This window comes from Carcharodon carcharias, chromosome 4 (assembly GCF_017639515.1).
Source record: "Carcharodon carcharias isolate sCarCar2 chromosome 4, sCarCar2.pri, whole genome shotgun sequence".
In the NCBI taxonomy this organism is placed as follows: domain Eukaryota; kingdom Metazoa; phylum Chordata; class Chondrichthyes; order Lamniformes; family Lamnidae; genus Carcharodon; species Carcharodon carcharias.
This window is the reverse complement of record NC_054470.1, coordinates 147,746,098-147,773,668: the sequence shown is the minus strand read 5'-3', so window position 1 is coordinate 147,773,668 and position 27,571 is coordinate 147,746,098. Positions and strand designations below refer to the sequence as shown.

The 27,571-nt window shown below is 43.4% G+C and overlaps 1 protein-coding gene across 1 annotated transcript in view; it reads right to left on the bottom strand.

The window, feature by feature from the left end:
- LOC121276884 (EGF-like repeat and discoidin I-like domain-containing protein 3) overlaps window positions 1-27,571 on the bottom strand; it is a 318,995-nt gene that overhangs the window by 64,661 nt on the left and 226,763 nt on the right. The window contains exon 7 of the mRNA XM_041185494.1: window positions 7,702-7,857. Within this exon, the coding sequence (XP_041041428.1) occupies window positions 7,702-7,857 (156 nt within the window). The remainder of the gene's footprint in view (window positions 1-7,701; window positions 7,858-27,571) is intronic.

Here is a 27,571-nt window from a genome sequence, read left to right as displayed (position 1 = left end):
ATCTTAGAAGGCTCCTCAAATGAAGCCATATGGGTAGAACTGAAAAACACAAAAGGATCAATCACATTGCTGGGAATGTACTGTAGGCCCCCAAACAGTCAGAGGGAAGTAGAAGAGCAGATATGTAGGAAAATTTCAGAGAAGTATAAAAATAATAGGGTAGTAATAGTGGGGGATTTCAACTACCCCAACATTAACTGGGTTAGTCATAGTGTGATAGACTAGGAGGGAGCAGAATCCTTAAAATGCATCCAGGAAAGCTTTTTAAGCCAGTATGTAGAAGACCTTCAAAAGAGGGGGCGATCTTGGATTTAATTTTAGGGAATGAAGCTGGGCAGGTGGTAGAGGTATCAATGGGGGAGCATTTTGCAGATAGTGATCATAACTCTGTTAGATTCAAGGTTGTTGTGGAAAAGGACAAGGATGTGCCAGAAATCAGAGTTCTAAATTGGGAAGGCCGATTTTAATAAGATCAGATCTGATTTGGCCAGAGTGGACTGGGAGCAGCTACTTTTAGGTAAATTTGCGTCAGAGCAGTGGGGCTCATTCAAGAAGGAAATAGGGAGAGTACAGGGCCAACATATTCCAGTAAACACAAAGGGTGGGACCAACAAATCCAGGGAACCCTGAATGTCGAGGGATATACAGGATTGGATAAAGAGAAAAAAGGTTTATGGCAGATACCATGGGCTCAAAATATTGGAAGCCCTGGAGGAGTATAGAATGTGTAGGGGGGAACTTAAAAAGGAAATAAGGAGAGCAAAAAGGGGGCATGCAAAACATTGGCAGTAAAATAAAGGAAAATCCAAAGTTATTTTACAAATACATTAAGAGTAAAAGGTTAACTAGGGAAAGAGAAGGGCCCATTAAGGACTATAGTGGTAATTTGTGTGTGGAGCCGGGAGACGTAGGTAGGGTTCTAAATGAATACTTTGTGATGGCGTTCACAAGTGAGAGGGACAACATGGGTATGGAAATCAGGCAGAAGGACTGTGATATAATTAAAGAAATTAGCATAGAAAGGGAGGAGGTTCTAAGTGGTCTGGCAGGCTTAAAATTAGATAAATTTACAAGCCCGGATGAAATGTATCCCAGGCTGTTGAGTGAAGCAAGGGAATAGATAGCAGGGGTACTGGCAATAGTTTTCAATATCTCTCTGGCCACAGGAGAGGTGCCAGAGGACTGGAGGACAGCCAATGTGGTACCATAATTCAAGAAGGGAGGAAGGATAAACCAGTGAACTACAGGCCAGTCAGTCTAACCTCAGTGGTGAGAAAACTATTGGAAGCAATTCTGAGGGACAGAATTAATCTACACTTGGAGGGGCAGGGATGAATCAAGGATAGTCAGCATGGTTTTGTTAAGGGGAGGTCATGTCTGACCAATTTGTTTGAATTTTTAGAAGAGGTGACCAGGTGTGTAGATGAGGGCAATGCATTTGACGTTGTATACTTGGACTTCAGCAAGGCTTTTGATAAGGTCCCGCATGAGAGACTGATAACGAAGGTATGAGCCCATGGGATGCGAGGCAATTTGGCAAATTGGATCCAGGATCGGCTGAGTGGCAGGAAGCAGAGGGTGATGGGTCGAGGGGTGTTTTTGTGACTGGATGCCTGTGTCCAGTGGGGTTCCACAGGGATCGGTGTTGGGTCCCTTGCTGTTTGTGATATATGTAAACGATTTAGACTTGAATGTAGGAGGGTTGATCAGTAAGTTCACGGATGACACGAAAATTGGAGGGGCGGTAAATAGTGAGGAGGCTAGCCTTAGATTACAGGAGGATATAGAAGGGCTGGTCAGATGGGCTGATCAGTGGCAAATGGAATTTAATCCGGATAAATGTGAGGTGATGCACTTGGGCAGGACAAACAAGGCACGGGAATACACGATGAAAGGTAGGACCCTGGGAAGTACTGAGGATCAGAGGGACTTTGGTGTACATGTCCACTGCTCCGTTAAAAGTAGCAGGACAGGTAGATAATGTGGTTAAGAAGGCATATGGGATACTTGTCTTTATTAGCCGAGGCATAGAGTATAAGAGCCGGGAGGTAATGCTGGAACTGTATAAAATGCTGGTTATGCCACAGCTAAAGTATTGCGTGCAGTTCTGGAATCCGCATGATAGGAAGGATGTGATTGCACTAGAGAGAGTGCAGAGGAGATTTATCAGGATGTTGCCTAGGCTGTAGAGTTTTAGTTAGGAGGAGAGTTCGGATAGACTGGAGTTATTTTCCCTGGAGCAGAGGAGATTGAGGGGAGGCATGATTGAAGTGTATAAAATTATGAGGGGCATAGATAGGTTAGACAGGAAGGAACTTTTCCCCTTGGCAGGGGGATCAATAACCAGGGGGCATAGATTTAAGGTAAGGAGCAGGAGGTTTAGAGGGGATGTGAGGAAAAACTTTTTCACCCAGAGTGTGGTGGGAATCTGGAACTCACTGCCTGAAAGGGTGGTAAAGGCAGAAACCTTCATAACATTTAAGAGGTATTTGGATGTGCACTTGCAATGCCATGGCATACAAGGCTATGAGCCTAGTGCTGGAAAATGGGATTAGAATAGTTAGGTACTTGTTTGACTGGCGCAAACTTGATGGGCCGAAGGGCCTTTATCTGTGCTGTAGACCTCTCTGGCTCTATGACTCTATGACTTGTGCTCCAGATCTAGCCCTGCCCCTAACTAAGCTGTTCCAGTACAGCTACATTACGGGCATCTCCCCGGCTATGCGGAAAATTGCCCAGGTATGTCCTGACCACAAAAATGCAGGACAAATCCAATCTGGCCGGTTACCGCCCCATCAGTGTACTCTTGATCATCAGCAATGAAATGGAAGGTAGCAGTGCTATCAAAAAGCACTTACTCAGCAATAACCCGCTCATTGATGCTCAGTTTGGGTTCTGCCAGAGTCACTCAGCTCCTGACCTCAGTACATGGACAAGAGAGCTGAACTCAAAGGTGAGGTGAGAGTGACTACCCTTGATATCAAGGCAGATTTTTACTGAGTGTGGCATAAAGGAGCCCTAGTAAACTTGAAGTTAATGGTAATCAGGGGGACTATAATCCACTGGTTGGAGTCATACCTAGCACAAAGGAAGATGGCTGTGGTTTTTGAAGGTCAATCATCTTAGTTGTTCCTCAGGGTGGTTTCCGAGACCCAATCATCTTCAACTGTTTCATCAATGACCTTCCCTCCATCATAAGGTCAGAAGTGAGGATGGCCGCTAGTGATTGCACAATGTTAGCACCATTCGTGACTCCTCAGATACTGAAGCAGTCCATGTCCAAATAAAGCAAACCTGGATAATGTTTAGGTTTGAGCTGACAAGTGGCAAGTAACATTCATGCCACACAAGAGCCAGGCAATGTCCATCTCTAACAAGAGAGAATCTAACCATCGCCCCTTCACATTCAATGGCATTACCATCACTGAATCCCCCACTATCAACATCCTGGGGGTTACCATTGACCAGAAAATGAACTGGATTAGCCATATAAATACTGTGGCTACAAGGGCAGGCGAGAGGTGGGAATCCTGCAGTAAGTAACTCACCTCCTGACTCCCAGAGCTTGTCCACCATCTACAAGGAACAAGACAGGGGTTTGATGGAATGCTCCCCGCTTGCCTGGATGACTGCAACTCCAAAGACACTCAAGAAGCTCAACAGGGCAAAGCAGCCTGCTTGCTTGGCACCCCATCCACCACTTTGAACATTCATTGCTTCCAACACACAATGGCAGCAGTGTGAACCATCTACAAGATGCATTGCAAACTCACCAAAGCTCCTTAGACAGCATCTTCCAAACCCATGATCTCTACCACCTACAAAGACAAATGCAGCAGATGCATGGGAGTACCACCACCTCCAAGTTTCCATCTGAGCCACACACCATCCTGAATTGGAACTTGATTGGTGTTCCTTCCCTTTTGCTGGGTCAAAATCCCAGAACTCCCTTCCTAACACTGTGGGTGTAGCTACAATACATGGATTGCAGAGGTTCAAGAAGGCAGCTCATTACCACCTTCTAAAGAGAATTTAGTGATGGGCAATAAATACTGGCCTAGCCATTGATGCCCACACCCCATGAATGAGTATTTAAAAAATTGAAATTTTTCCCTCTATATCCAAGTCAAGGTTCTTGATAGATATCAAAAAAAGCAGTGGTCCTAGTCGTGATCTATGGGTAGCCCCACTTTTATACCTCCCTCCAGTTTGAAAACAACCGTTCACCACTACTCCCGCTCAGCCAAATTTGTATCGTTGCTGCCCTGTCCCTTGTACTCCATGGGTTTCAACTTGCTGAAAAGCCCATTATATGGCAATTTATCAAATGCCTTTCGAAGTCCATATAAACCACGTCAAACACATTGCACTCATCAATCCTTTCTTTTACCTCATAATAAAGATCAATCAAGGTAGTTAAACACAATTTTCCCATTGGAAAGCTTTCCTTAATTAATCCATATTTGTCCAAGTTGCTGGGTTTATCCTTACACCTTTTTTTCAACACTGGTATTAGATTTTCAATTCTTCAGTCCTCTGACACAACCCTGTATCTAAGGAGGATTGAGATTTTGGCTAGAACTTCTGCAATTTCCAGCTTTACTTCCCTTAGCATCCTCAAGTGCATCCATGTGATCCTGGTGACTTATCAATTTTAAAGTACAGTCAGCCTTTCTAATATCTGAAAGACCATTTAGCATCTCACTACCTCCTCTTTCACTATGATGTTGGCAACATCGTGTTCCTTGGCAAAGATAGTTGCAAAGTACCCATTTAGTATTTCAACCATGCCCTCTACTTCCAGTGCCCCTTTTTTGGGCCCTTATTGACCCTGTCCCTGTACTTTTTTATAGCTATTGAAGACTTTTGGATCCCTTTTACGTTAGCTGCCAAAGTTTCTTATATTCCCTCTTTACCTCTGTCATTTTCTTTTTCACTTTTCCTGTGAATATCCTATTTTCAGTCTGGTTCTTGTTTAAATTATAAATTTGACATCTGTGATATGCTCCCCTTTTCCTGCTTCATCTTATTCTCTATCTCTTTTGTCATCCAGGAAGGCCTGGCTTTGTTTGCCTCCTCTTTAAAAGGCAGCCCATTGTTTCTTTACTGTTTTACTTGCCATACTTTGATTCCAATACCCAGGACAGATAGATCCATTCTCATCCCACTGAAATTGACTCTCCTCCAATTAAGTACCTATAATCTAGCTAAAAGCTTTTCCTTTCTCATAAAATAACATAAACTTCATGGTTCAATGATCACCGATCCCTCAATGTTCCTCTATTGACACTTGGTGTACTTGACCCACCTCATTCCCCAGAAATAGATCCACCAATGCCACCTTCTTTGTTGGGTTGGAACTATACTGATCAAGAAAATTCTCCTGAACACACTTCAAAAACTCTTCTTCCTTTTGACACTATCACTACCCAGACTATATTAAGATAATTAAAGTCTCCCATTGTCGTTATTCTATAGTTTTTGCACCTCTCCACAATTTCCTTGCAAGTTTGCTCCTGTATATCTTTCCCACTATTTGGGGCCAATAGTATACACCCAGTAATATAATGACACTTTGAATGTTTCTTAACTTTAACCAAATAGATTCTGTCCTTGACCCCTCCAGCACATCGTCTCTCTCTAACACTGTAATACTCTCCTTAATCAATACTGCCACCCTTCCTCCTTTCTTTCTTTCACTATCTTTACTGAACATCTTGCATCCAGGAATATTTAGAGCCCAGTCCTGCCCTTTTTTGAGCCAGGTCTCTGTTATCGCCACAACACCATGTTGCCATGTGACTATCTGCGCCTGAAGCTCAAATTTACCATGCCTTGTGTGTTTGCATAAATGCACACTAAACCTAGTTTCGTCCTTATTGCATTGCTTAGTCTGGATCCACCTAATGCCTCACTATTGTTTACTTTGGTGCTATCTGTAAGGGAAAAATGATTATTTACTAAACATCAGAAGCATTAAGCAAACCATTTGGTATATTTTCAGGACTAGCTAAAACAGCCTTCAAGAAACATTACTTTCTCCACCACACAAGACATACAGGAAGGAGGAATGTGTCTCAGGCCAACACTCCGTTGTCATTGTAAAATAAATAACTGGAGAGTGGGTTCTGTATACCTTTAAAATACCTTTTAAGGGGAAATTTTCAAAAAAGTTTTTGAAAGGTTGTTCAGAACAGAGAGAAAAAAGCAAGTAACCACAAGTCTCTTTTGATAGTTGAGTTTGGAAACAATAATGCAAATAGAAAAATCTATATTAGTTTGTTCAAACAAACCAATATGTTTATGTTCCACATTGACCCTTCATTCTATTAAGGACTTCAAGGTTGTTAGGATAAATTATCCATCCAGTTAAGCAGGATTTGCATCTAGCAGAAAATACATTAATCATTCTCAGTTTGATGTTCTCTTACCGGTAATTGTTGAGGTTAATTTAATGATATAATCTAAGATTCAGCAATATAAGTTAATACCAGCTATTCAAACTTTTGACTTATAATTACCTCACAAATACAGGAAATAAAGAAATTGGAGTTTTTAATTTACCTATGTCACTTCAGTCTGTCAATTTATCTAAATGAGGCAGGCGAAATTAAATGAGACCACATTTTGTTGCATAGCTAGCTCTGTTCCAAAAAATAGTTTGTTATTGTCTGAAGAAAATTGATTAACTCCTAAAAGCCGAACATTTCAATTTTTAACAGTGATGAAAAACCTACTTGAGCTGCCCTTGACTCAGTCGGTAAGTGCACTCGGCATGGTGTTATGAATCATACAAAACAGGATCAATTATCCAATTTGTTCTAAGAAGGTAGCAGCAGCATAGCATTAGTGATTGAAGCAAAGGCAATGCCAACAAGGGAATAATAGGATACAGGAATAGGGTGAGCATATGTGATTAAAACTAATGCTAAAGTTCAGGAAAAACATGAAAACAGGCTAGCTGGGTGAACTGATGGTTTCCATGTTGTCATTTCCATGTAATACAACATAAGAACATAACATAAAAAATAGCAGCAGGAGTAGGCTATTCAGCCTCTCAAGCCTGCCCCACCATTCAATAAGATCCTAGCTGACCTGCCCCAGGGCTCAACTCCTCTTTCGTGCCAACCCCTCATAGCCTTCAGCTCCCCAATATTTCAAAAATCTATATTTTAAAGTATTTTTAAGTATTTAAACACTTTCAGTGATCTAGCCTCCACAACTCGCAGGGGTAGAGAATTCCTGACATTCACTACCCTCTGAGAGAAGAAATTCCTTCGCATTTCAGTTTTAAATGAGTGTCCGATTATTCTGTAACTATGTCCCCTAGTTTGAGATTCCCTGACAGTGAGGGAACTGGCTTTAGCACTCCAGATTGGGATGCAAAAAGATAGAAACAACCAGAGCACCTTATTACCATTGTGTTAGAATATGGAGGGACTGGATTGAGTTTAAAACGGTGATGGCCCAAAAAAACCTACAGTCATTTGGTTCAAGTACTATGTGGCTGCTGCTATCTGGAAAACTGTACCACAGCATAAATTACCATAAAGATAAGAAAAGTGAAGACAGAGAATTGAAGTACATGGAAAGAACAAAATGTACTTGAATCAAATTTCCACAAATCCTGAAGTCTAACTTACTCTTAGATGTTGAAATAAAAGCATATGACTGAAATGCATTTCAATTTTTTCATCTTACCATGTCCTCATAGGTGCCTTTTACTTTGTAAGTAGTCCAGGTTTTGCCATCACTGCTGTAAGCAATCTTGTATGATTTCACATACTCTGGGCTGCCAAGTCTCTTAGCACCTTGGCTAATCAATCCTGTGACTCTCATAGTGCGTTGCAGGTTAATCTGAGGGGAAAAAAAATCAACAAAATTACAAGGCCATAAAGCTTTGACTCCTTAAAAAGCTTTAGATTTTTGATGTCATATTTGACACCGAGATGAGCTTCTGACCTTATATTGGCACCATTACTATTTCCACCTTTGTAACATCAATCAGCTCATCTGCTATTACAGCTTCATTACCTCTAGACTTGACTATTCCAATGCACTCCTGACTGGTCTGCACTTTCTACCCTCTGCAAACTTCTGCTGCCCATGGCTTAACTCGCTCCAAGTCCCACTCACCAAACACCTCTGTTTTCATTGACCTGCAATGGCTCTCGGTCAGATAGTGTCTTGATTTTAAAGTTCTCATCTTTGTTTTTAAATCCCTCCATGGCCTCACCTATCTCTATCTTTATCATCTCCTCCAGCCCCAAAACCCACCAAGATATTTGTGTCCATCTAATTCCGGCTTCTTAAACATTCCTGATTTGAATCATGTTATGACCAGGATGGAGTTTATCTAGCCTCACTACACTGCAGGTTGTATCATTAGCGTAAATGTTTAATTTGCTTACTAAAATAGCCACGTATTTACCTTAGATACTTTTAGACCCAGAATAAAAAGGACTTTGACCATAGTTCTTTCAATGAATTCAGAATGATTGGTTTATAACAAAAACAGAACCTCTTTTTTTAAAACAAGTTGCAAGAACTGGTTAACATACAATTTGTAATCTGGAAGTGTAACTATTTATCCTTTTTAAAACACACACACACATATACACAAAAAGGACAAACAAATAGGGTCTCTGCAGAGATAGATAATTGAAGAAAAAGATTTCTGAAAAGGATGAAGTTCAAAGGATTTTGACGCTGTCGATCTGTGCTCCCTCATGTGAGGACGGATCGCTAATCCCAGTAGGTGACTGGAGGTTCTCACCAATGGAGCTTCGACATGAAGGAAAATAGAACCAGATCAATCGTTCTCATCTTAGCCTCTCAGGTTTCCAAATACAAACAAATTCCCCTAAGATGAGAAATCCTAGCTGGATACTGATAACCACACTAGATTTCAAGTAAGGCAAGGAGAGCACCAGTTAGGCAGCTTTTCCCCTTCTCAGTTCATTCCCAACTGAGTGCAAAACAATAAGTTCAAAACATAAAACTCCTCCGTCAGGTGATTTCCAGTAAATCACCAGGCCTTTGCCTTTAAAACAGTTTTCTCCCCCATCAATTAATGTGATTGCTGTTTAAATAAACAAATAGCTCTCCTCCACAATTGCCATGCTGGTCAGGTGATTGCTTGGAAAAGGCATGCTTGTTCACACTCCAAGGCAAACTTATGACCTTTAAAAAAAAATCCCAATTGTCCAAATAATGCAATATCCTTCTAAATTTAAAAGAAAAACAGTTCTTGAAGATATGGTTCTAACAATCGCATCACCAATGGTGAAGCTGCCCATGCCCAAATCCCTTGAATTCCCTCCCTAAATGTCACCACTTCTCTATTTGGTTTTCTTCCTTTAAGACACTACTCAAAACCCATCTCCTTATGTGGCTCAGTGTCATATTTTGTTGTATAAGGCTCCTGTAAAGTGCCATAAGACATTTTATTATCCAGGTGCTATATAGATATAAGTTGCTGTAAGGTGTTGTTTATGTTTTCTGGCACTGGACCACAATCATAGCATTAAAATCTATGCAATGATTTGCATACCAATCTTTTAAAAGTGCAGTACAGTAAATTACAAATTCTATACAGGTTTAAAATTAACACGCTACAATGAAGGCTGGAGAAGAACCTCTCCTACCAACAAAAAGTAGACATGCAGATTGTGCTCCAGCAAACGCAGCTGAGACTGTGCGATGATGAAATGCCTTTAAATAGCACTCAATAAATATCTAGTTAAGAAAGAAATTGCTGATTTTAAAATTGGCACAGGCTAGGAGTTTCCAAACTGGGATCACAAGATGGTCACAAAATAAATGGATATTTGTCAATATGTCATTCACAATATGTAATGCTATTAAACATGTTGAGGTAAAAACATGCCATCCCAACTGATCATACAATTATCCAATCACAATCTTCATTCCTAGCTTCATCTTCCAAGGGAACTCAAATGCAGAAAGGGATGGGGCAGATCAGTTGCCAGTTTTTTGTTAATAAAAAGAACTGGTTTGAATCTATTTTGGAGGAAGATCTCTAAGGAACCAGGTCAACCCACAACAGGACTAGAAATTTTGATTGGTTAAATTAAATAATTGGCTATCTTTTACAGCTTCTTGTTGAATTTACATAAATTAATTTTCTAAACCTGTACTACAATGAAAAAGAGAGGTTTGTGGTTTTTTGATATGCAAACCCTTGCTGGCAAACAAGATGCACTTACATCAAAGGGTGTCCAACAGTGCAGTCAGACACTGCTTTATACGTCATGCTAGAGGCTAGAGCAGTCAAACGCTTGTGGTTTTTGTATGTAAGATGAAGTTTAAGATAGCTGTTACAATACACTGCAGAATATAATTGGTTGAGTTCCATAACTTGATATGCTGAATGTGATGGGAGAGATGAAAACTGCAATTGAATCCTCAAATTAAAATTAATTAGAAGTCATGCATACACATGGTGTTGGTATGAGAAATAGAATTGGTGAAAGGATCATGAAACTATGTTAAACGCAACCTTTTGGTTATGGCTGGTACTCTCTTTACCGACAGAGACAAACATGAACGTCAGACAATATCCGTTGAGAATCAAATTGACAATTTCTGTCTCTGTGAAAAGGTGATACCTTCCTTATGCAATGCTTGTGTTTTTCATGTGCTTACAATTAATGGCCAGCCAGTGTGAAACGCACGCTGGGTGCCTCAGCGCTGCAGAGGTGGGGGCAGAAGTAATGCGAGCGCTGAAGTTTGCACATGCGCTGGGGAGCGCTCACCAAAAGCTCGCTGAGGCACAGAGCTGCCTCAGGGAGCTGAAGATTTTTAAAATGAAAAATAAAGATTCGAAAAATAAGGAAAACATGGCCTCACATGTGACTCTGTCACATGAACAGGGACATGTGAAAAATAAGTTTTAAAATTTTAAAATGTTTTTTCAGTCATTGTTGGAGACCTCATCCCGCCTGTGAATGAGGTTTCGCAAAAATTGCAATAGCCACCTGGCCTATTCGCTTGTCGGTAAAGTTGGATGGGCAGCGAAAAACTCAATTTTGTTAATTGATTAATGAGCTTAGTAGCCCTCTTAATTGTGGGTGAGGGCACTGCCGACTCTTGCGTGCGCCTGCCGACCAAAATATCATGCGAGTGCATGATGACATTGGGACGCTCGCACAACATCATTGTGTGCTATTTCACGCTCATGCATGTGAGGCGTGCGCTGGCACGCCAAGCTGAAAATCCTGCCCCAAGTTTCCAATGCAGAATTAAACTGCAGTGCACAAACAGACTCGATAGTAGTTGGAATGATATGGAAAACATATTAGTTGAGCTGCCATTAAGAAATCTACATTGAAAGGCCTGAGTTTTGTAGGAAATTGTCCTGTAAATTGCATGATGTGTTCTCAAAATGGAGTTCTGGCTTAAAGATATCCACAAAAAATCCAATTAACTTAATCAAAACTATAGTGATGTCTATTTAAACAAATGAAGTTCCTGTGTCTCAATTTCTGTGTTTAGGAGCTGTGATTTGTGGTATGCCTGTGTCCATCCAGTGGAGGTGGGCAAACATTCTACTCACCGCATCTGCATGATTTCAGCACCATTACCTTCACCTTCAGCACTAATTTTTTCTTCTCAATTCTACTGGCGACCTCTGCATTGGCAGGATGTGACGAGTGGAGTCCCACAGGGGTCTGTGCTGGGGCCTCAACTTTTTTCAATTTGTATCAATGACTTAGATGAAGGGAGCCAATACATGATAACTAAATTTGCAGATGACACAGAAATAGGTGGGAAAATATGTTGTGAAGAGGACATGAAGAGGTTGTAGACGGATATAGCTAGGTTGAGTGAGTCGGCAAAAGTCAGGCAGATGGAGTACAATGTGGGAAAATGTATAGTTGTTCAGTTTGGCAGACAGACTAAAAAAGCAGACTATTACTTAAATGGAGAATGACTGCAGAATTCCGAGGTGCAGAGGGATCTAGGTGTTCTATTGCATGAGTCACAAAAAGTTAGTATGCAGGTACAGCAAGTAATTAAGATGGCTAATGGAATGCTATCCTTTATAGGTGAGTTGAACATAAAAGTAAGGATGTTATGCTTCAGTTATACAGGGCAGTTATACTGTGTGCAATTTGGGTCTCCTTATTTAAGGAAGGATGTAGGTGCATTGACCATAAGGCCATAAGACGTAGGAGCAGAAGTAGACCATTCAGCCCATTGAGTCTGCTCCGCCATTCAATGAGATAATGGCTGATCTGATAATCCTCAACTCCACTTTCCTCCCTTTTCCCCATGACCCTTGATTCCACTACTGAAAATCTGTCTATCTCAGCCTCTACAGCGCTCTGCAGTAAAGAATTCCACAGGCTGACTACCCTCAGAGAAGAAATTCCTCCTCATCTCTGTTTTAAATGGGCAGAATCTTCGGGCCTGCCTAAGGCAGGAAGAAAGGCAGGAGGAAGAACTTAATTGTGGGTTAATCAGGTTCCCAACGGCGGGATACATTTTTGCAAGTTTCTGACACTTTGCATATGAGGCATGCTCATTAAAAAGCCAACTCAACAGAATTAAGCTCCCCCTCCGAATTAAGTTCTCCATGAGGGAGAAATATGTGCCTTCAGAATGACAGCAGCATATAAGTTTTGCTTCCTGACTCAGCTTTCATTGAGATCCCAGCAAGGTCAACAGCTGCAATAAACCCTGTGCCAATGGGCAACTCAAGTTGACAAAGGCGAGGCGAGGGGGTTGGATGGTGAGAAATGGAGGGGAGGATGGAGGGAGGTATGAAGGGATTAGCTCCTCGTGCCCATGGAATGACAACAATGTGACAATTATATCCTCGAGGGTCCTGGGTCTTTAGGTAAAAGTCTAACGATCTACTAGTTCAGCATACTCAATGACAGAGTATGTCCTATGTGGTAGTGACTTCCAAACACTCAGTACATTCCTACATTAATTCCTACTTATCTTAGTCCTAGACAGCCTACCTCCCACTTTGCGACTGTGTCCTTTTGTCCTGGACACCCTGGCCCTGCATTGGCCCTGCAGAGCCGTGTAAAAGGGCCCACATCTTTCTGTCTCCAGATAGTCAAAGACTAGTCAATACTTACTTGGGAAGTTTAAACTTCCAATTGCCAGTTCTATCCTGCCTGGATTGCTTTGTGATTGGCCAAAACCATGCAGACTTGAGCTGTTTGCCCTATATTAGCCTATTTTTCACCTGGATTTATTTACAGTTTTTCATAGCAGGTATAAAACCAGAGGAACTCTAAGTAAATCAGCTAGAGTGTCAAAGAGGGTGAGTGGGGCAGGAGAATATTGCCGGGGTCAGGGAAGCAGGAGAACATTGTCGGGGTGAGTGAGGCAGGAGAACATTGGCCAGAATTCTTCCGTCAGCGAGTTGGGGGCGGGACCTGCTCACCGATGTGAAAATGACGTGGGATGAAGTCGGGAGGAACCCCCAACATCATCCTGCCCCATTTAAATATTCAGGAAAGCAGCCGGACAGCGAAATCAGATGTCCACCCGCCAACCTGTCAATGGCCAATTGAAGCCATTGACAGGAGAATTAAGCCAATTAAAGGCCCTGCCGGTCCAACCTTAAGGTTGGTGGGCAGGCCAGGAGCCCCGGCGGGCTTCTGAAAAAACATGAAACCACATCCACTGGCGGGATGAGGTTTCATGTCTGTTTTAAAAAACTTTAATAAACTTTATGTGATATTGGGACATGCTAATAATTTTTTTATTTTTCTATTTTTGATGTTTATAAAGCTTTTACCAATCTCCCTGAGACAGCACTTAGTCTCAGGGAGCAGTGCACTCTTTCCCGCGCATGTGCAAAAGAGCAACCGCACACAGGAAGTGCATAGCGCTTCCTGTTGTGTGACCCTCTGGACGGGCCTTAATTGGTCCGCCCACTTAAAATGGCGGTGGGGCCCGTTTCGGCGGCGGTGATCGGCTGCCCGCCCGCTGCCGAGCCAATGGGGCCTGCCCACCCATCGAGGCCTAAACTCTGCCCATTGTCAGGGTGAGGTGGGGTGAGCACTGTCAATGGAGTGAGACTATGCAACTTGAGGCAATCTTAAGGCCACGGGTTTTTCACTCAGTCTTGACATGTTCATTCAAAGAACTACAAGTAATTTGATTTAGACATGTCAGGCATGGGATATTTAATAATTGTAGATATTGAAAAGCTCATTTTCTGCTGTGAAACAGAGCTGACTAAGCGAAATTAAAACAAGTTTTTGGGACATTTAAATTCTCACTTATCAGAGTCCGTCAGCTACTGTCATAAAAAGGGGCAGGGCTTGACCTCCCCAGCACTGCACTGAGTCCTGCCTGGTTTTCTGCAATGGAGGCTTCAGGGAGTGGCCAGCATTGGAAGCCTGGCCTTAAAAAATGCTGGTAAGTAAGTGTGTATTTTTTCCTGTGATTATTGTTGGTTGGAACTGATCCGATGTTAATCGGAAGATTTGGGTCAGTCTTCACTGCCCAGTAGGGTGAAGACTTCCAAACATTCACCACCCTCTGAGTGTTGAAATTCCTACACATCCCAGTCCTAGATGGCTTACCTCTTACTCTGAGACTGTGTCCCATTGTTCTGGGCACCCCTGTTATGGGAAACATCCTTCCTACCATCCACACTAGAGCCCTGTAAAAGGTATTTATGCCTCCCAAGGACAGCCTCCCAGTCCTCTACAATCTCCAGAATACTGGTCCATTCTTCTCACTCTCACCTCACAGGACAATCCCCCTGTCCCTGGAATCAGTCCGGTGAACCTTTGTTGCAAAGCCTTTATGAGAAGGCTATTCTTCCCTAGGCAAGGATGAACAGGACACACAATACCCTACGTGAGGTCTCACCAAGGCTGTAGTAAACTGGCAACTTTGCAGTTGTTCCTTCCTTGCTGCCTACACCCGCATGTTTACAGTTACTTCTAAACAAGGACAGCCAGTTCCATTTGGCCATCCACAATTCTCACTATCTCAGGAGCAAGGAAAGACTCTGGTTTTCTACTCCTCATGCTTTTGCCCCTCATGCTCCATCTGCCATGTTCCTGGCCACTCACTTAGCCTGTCTTACTCCCCTTGAGGCCTCTTTACATCCTCTTCACTACTCACATCAGGACATCAGCAGGACATGCAATGACTTGGCTGCAAACACTGAGCTGGCAGCATTCTCAGGGGGCTCAAAAATGAGTGAGCAGTACCTGTTGGGTTGCCTGATGTGTACCTAGGCCGCACATTCACGATTGAGGGCCAAGGCTGAAACATACTCATTTCAGGATCTCAGTGATGACACTACTAACGATGTGAGACAATAACTGATATATGGGTAAAATCACTTCAGCATGACAGGGAACAAAATGCAAACCCTTAAATCCATGACCATTGCAGCAACTAGCAGCATAATGAGAATACAATAAATCTGAACACAATGCAATTAAACTTATATTTATAAGTGTGAATCATTTGTATGGTGATTGGACACCTGTGCTGCAAATGTGCCTGCAAAATGTTTTTATCTTTCTTTTTCTGTTGCTATGCCTAGATGCAGCTCTGACATCCACAGGTGAGATGGAGACACATGAAGTGGCTGCCACACATTCAGTCCATACATTCCACCTGCTGCTGAGCCCTACACAAGATCCTCCTATCTGACATTCTTCTGCGCTCGAACATTTACACTGCCTAATGCTCCTGTGAGTAATGCCATTATCCTTGCAGTGAGCAGTAGATCATTCATCCTTTTTCAGCACTGCACCCAGGTTTGATTGTGGGCCCCACTGGCATTTACCTGCCTGTTACCACCATCCAGGCGACCTTGGTCAGATGGAAGAGCCTCTGGCTGCCATTCCTGGGGAACAGGACCTCCTGTCTTTCCCAGATGGCCTGGGGGAGCACCTGCAGCAAGGCATCGCTGAGCCATGGGGCCACTCTTCTGCTCTGCGACATTCTGGTATCTGTAGCAGGTTTCCCCCTCTCGACCGACAGCCAGGCTGATGCTCCTGGCTTTCAGTGAGTGAATGCCTGCTTGGGTGCCCTTTAAATATGGCATCTGGACCTTCAAGCTCCTGAGCTGAGGGTGGGGGCGATGACTTCTTGCCCGCTCCGCCGCGAGATTTGCTGAGCTCCTTGTGCATGCATACCTAATGAGCCAGCCAGCGTGAGATCGCCAGCCATCCCGCTCCCAAGTGGAAATCACTCTTACTTCTGCGACCACCTCGCAACCTATACTCCAGAATGGAAGATTCTGCCCCAGGAGCTACTGCATGCCCAGCCACAGCAGCCCAAGGAGGAAGGGAGAGATTAACAGCACAGCACTGGTGAAGAAGTCCTGTTATTTTATCTGACACTCACAACCACCAGCACAGACACTGGCATCTTTTACCTTGGAGGCTAGCATGGGGATGGACTCAACACATGGTGAGACACTGGGTATGTGTAAGTTGTAAGCAGGCCAGGATGAAAGAATGACTCTTTTGCCAGCTTGCAGGAGGGTGAGTTGGTAGGCTGCTGCAGGGGACTCAGATGAGGACCTCGATTAGATGGCATACATACAGGAAAGCACTTAGTGAGCATGCAACCGTGATGCTGGGTGCGCTGGACAGCTAGCCAGTCTTCTGTCATTGCCAAGGCACAAGGAGAAATCCATGGCACAAAGTTTGCCCTCTTTGCAGCATCTGCTCCATTTCCCTGCCAGTCATCAAATACACCTCTAAAGACACTCCAGGGTACTTTCAGACCCTTTCCATGGAAAAGATACCATAAATTTTACTTGCCTACAATCAGGATGTCTGGCCCTTTAAAGAATGTTAATACAGGGCAATCTTGCAGCTTCAGGCTTCTTCTTTCAAGGGTGGACAACATAGATTCTGCCAGGATCTGTGTTATCCAGTTTAGGCATTCTAGCATCAGATCAACCTATTGGGCTGTATGATGTCAGGACCATGCTGTATCCATGGGCAGGATTTTCGGGTCGTGTGTAGGTACGGTGGGTGGGCCCGGGAGTGGCTGGGAAACAGGCCCCTGAGTGTCATTTTGTGCTGGCTGGCCAATTAACGCTGAGAAGCCCAGCGCTGCCAGGATGGAGCGGGAGGAGGGCGAGTGCTGAAGTCAGCGCAGGCGCGAGGGAGTGTGCAATGAAAGCTTCCTGAAGGCAGAGAGCTGCCTCAGGGAGCTGAAGAATTTAAAACCATGAAATAAAGATTTGGAAATGCAGGAAAAATTGTCCACACATCAGGCTCCCTCGCATGAACATATAGATTATAAAAACTTTGTAAAAACGTTTTATTTTTAATTTAATTATGGAAACCTCATCCCGCTTGGTGATGAGGTTTCCTCAAAAATCCAAAGGCTGCCTGGCCGATTTGACCGCCCGCCAATCGTAATGTTGGACGGGCAGTGAAAAATCGTACTTAATTAATACATTAATGGCCTTAATAAGATCCTTAATTGTCCGTGGGCACACTACCAACTCTCGCGCGCGCCCGCCGACTGAAATATTGTGCGAGTGCGTGATGACGTCGGGATGCTCGCCCAATGCCATCGCGTGCTATTTTACGCCCAATCGGGTCAAACTTGCGCCCGCCTGCAGGACATGAAGTTCTGCCCCATATGTTCGGGCACACGCAGCTCGCCCATATTAAAACTTAACGTGGTGCAGGTAGTGGCTCGTGACGCTGTCAGTCCTTGTGCAATGAAGGAAAGCCTACAATGCTATGTGAATGAATTCTAAGGCCATTATTTCTGATCAGCAATAAATAGCTAACATTAAGGATGGTACTCAGCAATGGCTTGTTGAGGGACATAAATATGGTATGTCATATCTGATCCTGTGTAGGGCCCTTTATTAAAAGAAACACCAAGGAGTTAGTGGGAAAATAAAACTTGGTATGCCTGATTATCCTTGCATCATTAGCTATGACATCTTCCAAGACACTTAATATGAGAAACTATTGCCACCAAAAGAAGTAAAACCCTTGGTTCTAATGTTAAGCAGATTGGTCAACTGAACAGAGAGCGTTTTTTCTTTGAATTTAAAGTATGTAAAGAGAGTGCTTGGCACAATTCCAAGTGGACCTTAGATTCTCCTTGGTGGTTAGATCATTCTTCTGTTTTTCTCAGTGGTAATCTTTACCTAACAGATGTAGAAGGGTATCTTAACAATTACAAAGTATATTGAAGGCACAGTGAGAAATTATTTAAGCCAAATTTTACAGCCGTACCAGCAATTTATAGTCAGAGATGTGTGTGCCACTTAATTGTACAGGTTGTGTGAGATCAAGGATAGTGAGAGTGAAGCCTCCTGGCTTAGACACAATCACTCGTGTGTAAGATGGATTCAGCCTGAACAGAAGATCCGAGCGAAACAGATAATCCAACCACCAAAGGTTCGACAACTTGATATTCCAGAAATTGGCATTGTCATCCCAGGGGAGTCAGAAAGATCAACTCAACCATGTCGCTCATAAAGACAAGGTCGTCCATATTCTGGAAACATTGTTAGCTACTACCACAAAGACCATCTGCTCAATAGACTGATGATCCGTTGCTGTTAACTTGACAGCTTTCTAAAAAGTTTATTTCTCGGGTAATCTCACAATTTGAGACACTGGTCTCAATGTTAATTTCATGTTCAACAAACTTGTTAAGACTGAGTTACAATGATACACTGAGCTGCTTTTACATCCTCTAAGTAATTAATTTTGTATTAGTCAAATTGCTAGGTAACTGTCTAAATATATATATTAATTGTTCTATATACAATGTTTGAAATAAAGTTGTGATAATTGTGGTTTGCAGTAAATCAACAATTGTTGGTGCATAACTTGATGGCAAACCTCCTATTTTGATAATTTGGCAAGAAAAGATTAATTCATTCACTCAGTAGCTTTGTGGGCATCCTAACTGAGGTCAGCAATTTGATCTCAAATTCAATCCAAACTGTAATGCAAGGCAGTTTGGTGACTCAAATCTAGGCATCATTCACTTCTGTACCTAAGACACTTCTTTATTAAGGAGCTGCTGCGATAGAGTTAATGAGGCTTTGATTGCTTTGATACTTATTTTTCAGGATACTGATGCCAGTGTTTTACAAATAGGTACTAGACCATATGAAATGCAAAAATGAATGGTGCTCCAGTTCTAACGCTTCTTGGTATGCAATCACTGAGTAGAGAAAGGCCAAACTCAATCTCCTTAATGCATTTGGTCCAGATGATAATCGGGAAGTCAAAGAAAACAATAAGGCAATTAAATTCTAAGAATGTAAAGACAAAATAAATTATACTGCAAAACATTTCAATCCAAAGAAATGGTAAGGGGAGATATGAGGGCACTCTATCAGAGTATAAAGAAACTGTAAACACCCCAGTGAAGGTCCCATCAAAAACAAAGGATACTTTGCTTGTCACCAAATTGGAAAATTAGGAAAAGTAGGCACTTCGACAAAATAATTAAAACTCACAAGTTGAAATAACCTGGAACTTGTTGCCCATGAGGGTGGTGGAAATGGAGATGATCAATGATTTCAAAAGGAAATTGAATGAACATTTTAGGGAAATAAACTTTCAAAGCTAGGAGGATAGAGCGGAGAATGGGATTGGATGCTATCCACACTCAGTGCCATGCGCCGCCATATGAACACACTCGACCTCTCCCTCCAGCAGCACCACCGTACCCTTTTTCAAAGCTGCGCGTGCCCCCAGTTTCATTTTATCCTTCGGCTCATCCGACGCCTCAACAAGAAACTTTTTCTCTTTCTCTCAAGTGCTAAGGAACGCAAGCTCCAACAACTCATCGACACCAACACCCATCTAGGACCCTCCACCCCTGCCTGTCCCTCCGTCCCCACCCTTTCTTCCAATCCCAACCCCAGCCGTGTATTCACTATACCCCCTGATCTTCCCCTCTCCGATGCTGAACGTTCAGTGCTCAGCAAAGGACTTAGTTTCATACCCTTACGCCCTCACCTCAATGAATTTCGGGCTCGGCATGATACTGAACTCTTCTTCTGCCGTCTTCGTCTCCGGGCTCACTTCTTTGGGCAGGAGTCCTCTCCCAGTTCAACGGATCCTTTTACCCATCTCCAATATTCTCCCTCCACCTGGACCCCTCCCTCTGGATTCTTACCTTCTCTCAATCTTTTCATTGAGAACTGTCGGCGCGACATTAGTCGTCTCAATTTCTCTGCTCCTCTCACCCATTCTAACCTGTCTCTCTCTGAACTTACTGCACTCCATTCTCCCAGGTCCAACCCTGACATTGTCATCAAACCCGCTGACAAGGGTGGTGCTGTTGTTGTCTGGCGCACTGACCTCTACATCGCGGAGGCTGAGCGTCAACTCACAGACACTTCCTCCTACCTTTCCCTGGACCATGACCCCACCACTGAACATCAAGCCATTGTTTCCAGGACTGTCAGTGACCTCATCTCCTCTGGGGATCTCCCTCCCACAGCTTCCAACCTGATAGTCGCCCAACCTCGGACGGCCCGCTTCTATCTCCTACCCAAAATCCACAAACAGAACTGCCCCGGTAGACCAATGGTCTCAGCTTGCTCCTGCCCCACAGAACTCATTTCTCATCATCTTGACTCCCTTCTCTCTCCCCTTGTCCAGTCCCTTCCCACCTACATCCGTGATTCCTCTGACACCTTACGTCACATCAACAATTTCCAGTTCCCTGGCCCCAACCGCTTCCTCTTCACCATGGACGTCCAATCCCTCTAAACCTCCATCCCCCACCAGGATGGTCTGAGGGCCCTTAGCTTCTTCCTCGAACAGAGGCCCGAACAATCCCCATCCACCACTACTCTCCTCTCTCACGCTGAACAATTTCTCCTTCAACTCCTCTCACTTCCTCCAAATAAAAGGTGTGGCTATGGGTACCCGCATGGGCCCCAACTATGCCTGTCTCTTTATGGGGTATGTGGAACATTCCTTGTTCCAGTCCTACTCCGGCCCCCTTCCACAACTCTTTCTCCGGTACATCGATGATTACTTCGGTGCTGCTTCATGCTCTCGTCGGGACTTGGAAAAATTTATTAATTTTGCTTCCAATCTCCACCCCTCCATCATTTTCACGTGGTCCATTTCTGACACTTCCCTTCCCTTCCTTGACCTCTCTGTCTCAATCTCTGGTGATAGACTGTCCACCAATATCCATTACAAACCCACCGACTCCCACAGCTATCTCGACTACAGCTCCTCACACCCCGCTTCCTGTAAGGACTCCATCCCATTCTCTCAGTTCCTTCGCCTCCGTCGCATCTGTTCCGATGATGCTACATTCAAAAACAGTTCCTCTGACATGTCCTCCTTCTTCCTTAACCGAGGTTTTCCACCCACGGTCGTTGACAGGGCCCTCAACCGTGTCCGGCCCATCTCCCCCGCATCCGCCCTCACGCCTTCTCCTCCCTCCCAGAAACATGATAGGGTCCCCCTTGTCCTCACTTATCACCCCACCAGCCTCCGCATTCAAAGGATCATCCTCCGCCATTTCCGCCAACTCCAGCATGATGCCACCACCAAACACATCTTCCCTTTAGCCCCCTTATCGGCATTCCGTAGGGATCGCTCCCTCCAGGACACCCTGGTCCACTCCTCCATCACCCCCTACTCCTCAACCCCCTCCTATGGCAGCACCCCATGCCCACGCAAAAGATGCAACACCTGCCCCTTCACTTCCTCTCTCCTCACCGTCCAAGGACCCAAACACTCCTTTCAAGTGAAGCAGCATTTCACTTGCATTTCCCCCAACTTAGTCTACTGCATTCGTTGCACCCAATGTGGTCTCCTCTACATTGGAGAGACCAAACGTAAAATGGGCAACCGCTTTGCAGAACACCTGCGGTCTGTCCGCAAGAATGACCCAAACCTTCCTGTCGCTTGCCATTTTAACACTCCACCCTGCTCTCTTGCCCACATGTCTGTCCTTGGCTTGCTGCATTGTTCCAGTGAAGCCCAACGTAAACTGGAGGAACAACACCTCATCTTCCGACTAGGGACTTTACAGCCTTCCGGACTGAATATTGAATTCAACAACTTTAGGTCGTGAGCTCCCTCCCCCATCCCCACCTCCTTTCTGTTTCCCCCTTCCTTTTTTTTCCAATAAATTATAAAGATTTTCCTTTTCCCACCTATTTCCATTATATAAAAAAAACCCCACTAGAGCTATACCTTGAGTGCCCTACCATCCATTCTTAATTAGCACATACATTTAGATAATATCACCAACTTTAACTTTAACACCTATGTGTTCTATTGTACTATTGTCGTTGACATCTTTTGATGATCTGCTTCTATCACTGCTTGTTTGTCCCTACAACCACACCCCCACCTCTCTCTCTCTCTATCTCTCCGCCCCCCACACACACACCTTAAACCAGCTTATATTTCAACTCTTTCTTGGACTCAAACTCAAGTCTGTCGAAGGGTCATGAGGACTCGAAATGTCAACTCTTTTCTTCTCCGCCGATGCTGCCAGACCTGCTGAGTTTTTCCAGGTAATTCTCTTTTTGTTTTGGATTTCCAGCATCCGCAGTTTTTTTGTTTTTATTATTGGATGGGAATGGGATCTGCAGGGAGCCGCATGGACTTGATGAGTCAAATAGCCTCCTTCTGTGCCGTAAATTACTCTTTGGGCAAAATTTTTAGCTTGGCGGATGGTTGCACGCCTGACCCACTCGAGCGTGAAAAGACGTGCATTGATGTTGGGTGAGCGTCCCAACGGCAATATATAGTCACGCGATAGTTCGGTCAGCGGGCACACACCGCAGCAGGCAGTATGCATGCCAACAATTAAAAGGCCTGTTAAGGCCATTAAAGAATCAATTAAGTTTTATTTTTCGCTGCCCATCCAACCTTACAGTTAACGGGCATCAAAAAGGTCAAGTGGCATTTTTTTTGGATTTGCATTTTTTTGGAAACCTCATCCATGGGCAGGATGAGGTTTCCAAAAGCAAATAAAAAGTTTTAAAATTTAATTAATAACATGCCCCTGCTCATGTGATAGAGTCACATGAGAGGACATGTTTTATTACATTTTTCAAATATTTATTTATTCGTTTAAAAACGCCCTCCTCCCCCTGCCCGCACAGGCAGCGCTGAGCGCTGCCGCTTGCATTTCATGCTGGGTGTGAAATCGCCTTCCGGCCTCGATCGCGGTTTCCCGACGCCCCCACCTAACATGGGCTTAATTCTTCCTTCTGCCCTATGACTCCCTGACTCCATTTCCAGGATACAGCTCCATTGAGAAGATGCCTAAACTGGAATCAGTAAACTTACATTGAGATGAAAAACTTATAAACGTACAGCTCATCTAAACAACAAGTCACTTGGAAAGGATCACATTTGTGCAGAATTACTCAGAGAAGTGGAGATGAGAACTTAGCTAACATCCTACGTTTATTTATTGTGCAACAAAGAAATAACACCAAAAATCTATTCAAAGTGAGTCATTATCAATGTATCAGAAAGGGTAAAAGTGATGGCAACAACTGATTTATGAATTTATAAATTAGGAGCAAGAGTAAGTCACTCGGCCCCTTGAGCCTGCTCCACCATTCAATAAGATCACGGCTGAATGTAACCTCAACCCCACATTTCTGCCTACCCCTGATAAACTTTCACCCCCCTACCTAATCAAGAATCTATTTAGCCCTGCCTTAAAAATATTCAAGACACCTTCCAACACCTTTGGAGGAAGAGAGTACTAAAGACTCAGTACCCTCAGAGAAGAAAATTTCTCCTCATCTGTCTTCAATGAGCAGTCCCTCAAGAGGAAACATCCTCTTCATATTCACCCTGTCAAGACCTCTCAGCATCTTAAAGCTTTCAATTAAGTCGCCTCTTACTCTTCTAAATTCCAGTGGATACAAGCCTAAGCTGTCCAACCCTTCCTTATAAGACAACCCACCCATTTCTTTTATTAGTCAAGTAAACCTTCTCTTTTCTGCTTCTGATGCATTTACATCTTTCTGTAAATAAGGAAACCAGTACCGTACACAATAACCCAGATGTGGTCTCACCAGTGCCCTGTACTGGAAGTATAACCTCCCTAATCAATTCCCGTCATAAATGATAACATTGGCCTGAATTTTTCCCATGTCGGGCGGGCACGGTGGGAGTGGATTAGGGTGGTTGGGGAGCCTCCCGCCGTCCGCGATTGGCTCCGCACTGTGATTTCATGCGGGTGGGCCATTTAAGGCCCGCCCTGCATAGATCCTGAATAATAGCACTGACTGTAACATGTGTGAGCGGGCAGAGGAGGGAGAGTCGAGTCCAGAGCGCAGTTCGTGCATGCGCGCGAAAGAGTACTTCAAACTCCCTGCGGCACAGAACTGCCTCAGCGAGATTGAAGCGCTTTAAAAAAAAAAATAAAGACATTAAAAATTTAATGAAACATGTCCCATCTCATATGATTGCATCACATGAGATGGGGCATGATTTTATTTTCAAAATAAAGGATTTATTTAATTAGTATTAGCTCTAGGAAACCTCATCCCGCTTGTGGATGAGGTTCCCTAAAACCTGAGGCCGCTTGGCCTTTTTACCTGCCCGCCAACTGTTAGGTTGGATGGGCAGTATAAATTCCACGTTAACCAACATCACCAAAAGCAGCTTATCTGGGCCTTCATTCATTTGTATTTTGGATGCACACAAGCTGGCTTTGTAACAAGAGTAACTGCACCTGAAGTGGAATGTATTGATTGTAAAGGCTGCTGGATGTATTATGGACATGACTGTTATCAATGCAAGTTCAGTTCTCTTCTTTGTGTACTCCATGACAGCTGACATTTTCTTTTGGAAGTTAATGTAGGGTGCCTGAGTTTGCCATGTTTTGGGTTTTGTTGACTGTTGTTTCACAATGTCAGAGTATAAGCAAAGCACATTCACAGATGTTAGTGGAAGAAACACCTAGACAATTGATGACTAATAAGCTGGAGCTAAGCTTTGCTGTTGTTTTTCAACTGACTGTAAACAAAAAGCACTTTGTTAGTCTATCTCATCAATCAATAATAAAATTGCTCTTGCAGGTCCCATGTGTTTGGCAAGGGTGGTCTAACAGACTTGATTCTGACTGTAAAGTTGGGTGATAAAAGTTACAGGTAGTCAATCTCTTTCAAGTTTAAAGCTACCTTTTGGTCAGGCTCAGAAAGAGATTGTGGAAGAGCAGAACGTGCATGGAGTACCCACCCGAGCCAGGAGGCCTGAGACTGCATGGGTGCCTTATTTGGGCTTCTTCATTTTAACTATTGCAGCAAGCCGTCAATGTCTGTCATGCCTCCACAGTGAGTTTACTGTTTTACCATGAAGTAACTTGGTCTGGTTGAACTTCTGGTAGCAGTTTACAGGGATGACCAGGGTGGGGAGGGGCGAGAGGAAGGTCGATTGGAAGGCAATCGTGGTAGATAACAGTCTTTGGGATTGCTGTGTAGCTTGCCAGAGCACTCCTGCTCTGCCTGGCCCTTAGTGAAATTTAAAAAGTATATACTTTTCATTGGGAGCAAACCCTAAAAAAATCAGTCCTTTTAGCACTTAGAAAACTGGCACATTGTCCAATTTCTGCCCGGGTTAAATTTTACAAAACAATTTGAAGAGGTTTGAATAATTTTATCTGAAATTAAAAAAAATTAAAGTTACAGTGATCTGCTAGCATAGTGCCAGGGATGAATTCTTCACAGAGTTACCACTGGGAATTCGAGAGCTGGCCATTACTAACACTTCTGATTATGCAATGTGGCATTTCTTTGAGCTTTTTTCAAAGTACAGGGCCATGCTTTCTGCAGAATTATGCACAGAGAAATACTTGGTCACTGGAAAGAGAAACAAGCATACATTTTCCAAGCTGCACACATTTTTCCTGGCCACTGACTAGCATTCCACTCACCCACTCTTCCTTCCTAATAAGTTGCATTCCAATCTTGCACTTAAGGCTGTAGAAAATACCAGCCCATTTTCTCTTTCCTCTTCTGCCAGGCCACATCTTCTCCCTCCCAAATTACTGATTAGATTTACTTGTTTGCTCTTTCAAGCACATCTTGCATGTCTACAAACTACTTTCGAAGTCCTTGTTACTCCCAAGTGTACTACATAGAAGAAAATATGGGCCAGTTAAACTTGTCACATTTGCTGCACGTATATGTACATTGAAAAAAAAGTGATTTGTGCAGAAATATCTAATAATGGCCTTGCAAAACATTCCAATGGAGATTAGGCTCCTGATCTTCTGTTTACCATCAGTGGTACGATCAAGATGTGCTGTCTAGATAGGGAAGCAGCTGAAAAAAGCTTGGAGCTAAAATGGAAGCAGTTGCTGAGCAGCTTTAACTCTCCCAGATGGAATCTCAAAATATCAAGCTATTAACTAAAGGGCCAGGTCACTGAAGATAAAGTAAGCACACTGGGAAAAAAAAAGAGGGCTCTGAGCTACTCAAAGAATGGAGGCTAAGTGATACAGAAAAATAAAACACTGAAATGAAAATGAAGAATCAAAGAGGAGCGACATATTCAACAAGGGGTGTTAGACATCCTCCCTCGCTCTTTGTAGCACTTTGGCTGTCCAAGGGCTGCTAACCATAGCCCATGCCATGATAACCTTAGTGGAGTAAGGTGAGGAGACAGGTCCCAGTTAAGAGCTACCTCAGTGAGTAATGGGGATTGAACCCATACTGTTGGCATCATCCTACACTACACTTTAGTTATCTAGCAAACTAAGCTAACCGATACTATACGAGACATTAAAAAAATTAAAAGAATTTAAAAGAACTTTGAAAATGCTACAGCCTTTGAAGGATAGGGTGGTTTTAGCTTCATTCCTGCAAACTCCAACATAACATTTTTTTTCCTTTTATTCATTAGGTGTGGACATCACTGGCATTTATTGCCCATCCCTAATTGCCCTTGTTTAGAAGGCAGTTAAGAGTCAACCACCATAGCTGTGGGTCTGGAGTCACATGTAAGCCTGACAAGGTGAGGACAGCAGATTTCCTTCCCTAAAGGACATTAGCGAATCAGATGGGTTTTCACGTCAATTGACAATGGTTTTGTGGTCATCAGCAGACTTTTAATTCCAGATATTTATTGAATTCCAATTCCACCATCTGCTATGATGGGATTCAAACCTAGGTCCCCAGAGAATTACCATGAATTTCTGGATTACCAGTCCAGTGACAATACCACTACACTACTGCCTCCCCTAACTTGTACTTATCTAATAAAGGGCAGTGCCATTGCTTTTCAGTCAATCTATCCCCACTGCACTTAATGTTAACTGTTCCTTTTTATTTCAAATCAGCAGAGGTTACAAACTGTCACTTTACACAGGAAGAGATTTAGGAACCTTTATAAATTCAATCATTTCTGGTATAAAAAGATAGACCACTCCTGTATCAGTAAGTGGATAAACTCCTTTTGTTTCCTTGACTTACATTTCTCGGAGGCATTAACACATAGGGAGTGGGTGGGTCAGAAAGTACTGGGGGACCCGCAGTTTAGGATTGCTCCGCACCCACTCACTGACATCCCTGATCAGTTCTCTGTCTGAAGACCTGCCCAATTGG